The sequence below is a fragment of the Fulmarus glacialis genome, unplaced genomic scaffold, assembly GCF_000690835.1.
Source record: "Fulmarus glacialis isolate BGI_N327 unplaced genomic scaffold, ASM69083v1 scaffold38282, whole genome shotgun sequence".
In the NCBI taxonomy this organism is placed as follows: domain Eukaryota; kingdom Metazoa; phylum Chordata; class Aves; order Procellariiformes; family Procellariidae; genus Fulmarus; species Fulmarus glacialis.
In genome coordinates this window covers 1-2855 of record NW_009197860.1, presented here as the reverse complement: position 1 = coordinate 2855, position 2855 = coordinate 1, and the positions used below count along the sequence as shown (strand labels likewise).

The window sequence follows — 2855 nt, the reverse complement described above, 5'->3', positions numbered from 1 at the left end:
GATTCTATGATTCTATGATTCTATGGCTATACCCACTGGCAAGGCACAAATCTACTGCTTGACTTGCTCGAGCAAACAGTACAAACTGTACACCTGCCTTCTGCAATAAAGACTTACCTTTGTAGATGGGACTTCTCGGGTTTTAGCTCTGAGCTTGTTTACTTGACCTGCAGCAATATCTGCCCTTTCCTCAGCCTCTTCTAGCTTATGCTGTGCTTTTCTGAATTTGGAAAGATTAGTACGGGCTTGTTCATCCTGAAATGGCAAAACAAAAAGAACTAAAAACCATCTGGCAACACGCTGGGGCACAGAGCCAACTTTTAAACTGACAGTCCCAGAAAATGGTAAATAAGTATTTGCTTCAGTTTAGTGACTCACAGCTTCCTCAGCTTGTCTTTTGTAGGATTTGATTTTCACCTGCAATTTATCTACCAGATCTTGTAACCTCATCATGTTCTTCCTGTGTTCTTCATTCTGTGGAAAGGGAATGTGCAATTACACGTCCTTGGGAGACAAAACATCAGAAGAATTGCTTTCTATTTATACCCACCTGGAAAGTAAGCTCTTTGACACGCCGTTCATATTTGCGGATGTTTTTCATTGCCTCTGCGGATTGTTTATGTTCTTCTTCCAGCTCAACTTCCAACTCACGGATCTGGTCAATCAATCAACAGTTGGCTTGAGCCCTCACACAGGAGTCAGAGAAGAAAGGTTTCTTTGACACCCATGTTCAGTGCTGGTACCCACCCTGGCCTCCTTCTTCAAGAGTTGTTTCTTGCCTCCCTTCAGTGCCAGCTGCTCGGCCTCATTCAGACGGTGCTGCAGATTCTTCACTGTCTGGTCCAGGTTCTTCTTCAACCTCTCCAGGTGGGTGCTGGTGTCCTGCTCTTTCTTCAGGTCTTGTGCCATCATGGCCGCCTTGGAAGGGAGATGACACAAGAAACTGGAAGAATGTGAAAGAACAGTGCATGCTGTGCACCTTGCTGACCGTTCCTCCCACCACTTTTCCCGCTTCGTTTTTTTTCTGTGACACGATAGCGGCAGAAACATGGTAGGAAATAGTAGAAAAAAGGATGGGAAAAAATCTGCCCGGCTGCACGCGCAGAGCTTGGAACGACAGAAAGGGTAAATGCTCTATCCCACTGTATGGTCATTACTGTGACCTTCATTGACACCCAGATGCCGTGGGGTAGAGCAGGAGCCAGAGCAAGCTTGGGAGCAGGGCATGGCACAGCTGAAAGGCTTCTCTGCGTAATACACATGGAGTGTGATGGAGTCTGTGTTCTGTACCTTAGCGCATGCCCTGTTATTGCCACAATAGCCTAGATGGCTAGTGTTACAAGGCAGAAAATAGTTTAAAACAGTCTATGTTATTTAAGACAAAACTAGGATATATTTTGCTCTCAAACATTTGATTCCTACACAATCAAATTAAGCATTTTGGTGAAATATTGAGTGACATTACTTACAAATAATGTAAAATTCAACAAATTGCTTTGGCAGCAAAATACCTGAAAAAGTCTAAATTGGAAAATGTGAGAATAAAATAATGGCATTAGAAATTTTATATATATATAAAAATATATGTGTATGTGTGTGTATAATTCATCATAATGCTCTATTTATGTTTTATTCAAACAGGATACAAATGACCTTTTTTTTTTTTCTTCATTTTTATGAGCAAGTGGAGAAGTTTTCCTTCTATTTTAACTCCAAATAATGTTTTTAAGTGTTAAGATTTTGTTTTGATCCTATGCATCAAAAATCATTAGCAGGTTGGGTCCCATGATATAGCAGCCCTATTACCTGGCTGAGCTTCACTGGCCTTGCACAGGAGGATATAGCACCAATTTTGAATGGAAATTCACAATTCTCATTTGAAAAGTTCTTAAATAGGATTTTGAAAAAATGAATATTTAAATACATTAAACACTCTACTGGTTTCAATACTGCAGGGTTTTTTTGTGGTTTACATTTTCATGCAGGACTGGAGAAAGTTATTTGTTTTAGACTGACTAAATGTGGGTTTAGTTCATTACGATGACAACAGCCCCAGTAACTCATCTGTCAGCAGGACAAGTTCCCTGTTGCTCTAATCCTCCTCTGACACATAGCTTCTTCAACCAAGCCCACAGACTGGTTCTTTGTCCAACTTCTGACAAGAGTATTTACATTAACTCCCAGCAGCAATGCCATTGGGAAGCCCTGAATATTCGAGGAGAAAAACACAGTAATGTTCTCACATCTGTGATTGCCTTCTTTGCTCTTTCTTCAGCATTTTTTGCTTCATTAGTAATATCTTCCATCTCAGTGTGGATTTGTGCCATATCAGTTTCAAGCTTCTTCTTTGTATTAAAAAGGCTGGTGTTCTACGAAGGAGAAAAAGAGAGGCTTTAAGTGTCTGTCTTTAGTCTCTTACACACAGAGACCATAAATTACTATTCATTCTTACTCTGTGAATCTCTGGACCCAAAAATACGTTTGTCTTAGCAAAGCAAACTCCCTGGGTGTGGAGGAGCTGCACACGTTCACTGGCATCCAGAAGCTCCTGCTCAGCCACTTTCCTTGACCGCTCCGTCTGCTCCAGGGCTGCCCGTAGCTCCTCAACTTCAGCCTGCAGCAGGTTTGCTCTGCGCTCCACCATGGCCACCTGCTCCTTCAGGTCCTCCTGTGTCCTGAGAGCATCATCCAAGTGCAGCTGCATGTCCTAAATATGAAGAGCCAATTTTGTCCTAATTAATTTCTCAGATACTGTGCTTAAAAATAAATCAACCAGAAAGATAAACCAAGACCTTGAGAACTCCCTGGATGCTGTGCAGGTGTTTCTGTGCCTCTGCAGCCTGGCGGTTGGCATG

At 42.0% G+C, this 2855-nt stretch overlaps 1 protein-coding gene across 1 annotated transcript; it reads right to left on the bottom strand.

Annotated features, from left to right (window-relative positions):
* Nucleotides 1-117: 117 nt before the first annotated feature.
* Nucleotides 118-2852, bottom strand: LOC104069576 (myosin-8-like; the record flags this gene model as incomplete). Its single annotated transcript, XM_009572711.1, has 7 exons — nt 118-255; nt 379-474; nt 551-655; nt 748-918; nt 2244-2369; nt 2501-2707; nt 2793-2852. Coding segments are annotated over 7 exons (903 nt in total), but the record flags the coding sequence as incomplete, so codon positions are not given.
* Between the last annotated feature and the right edge of the window lie 3 nt (nt 2853-2855).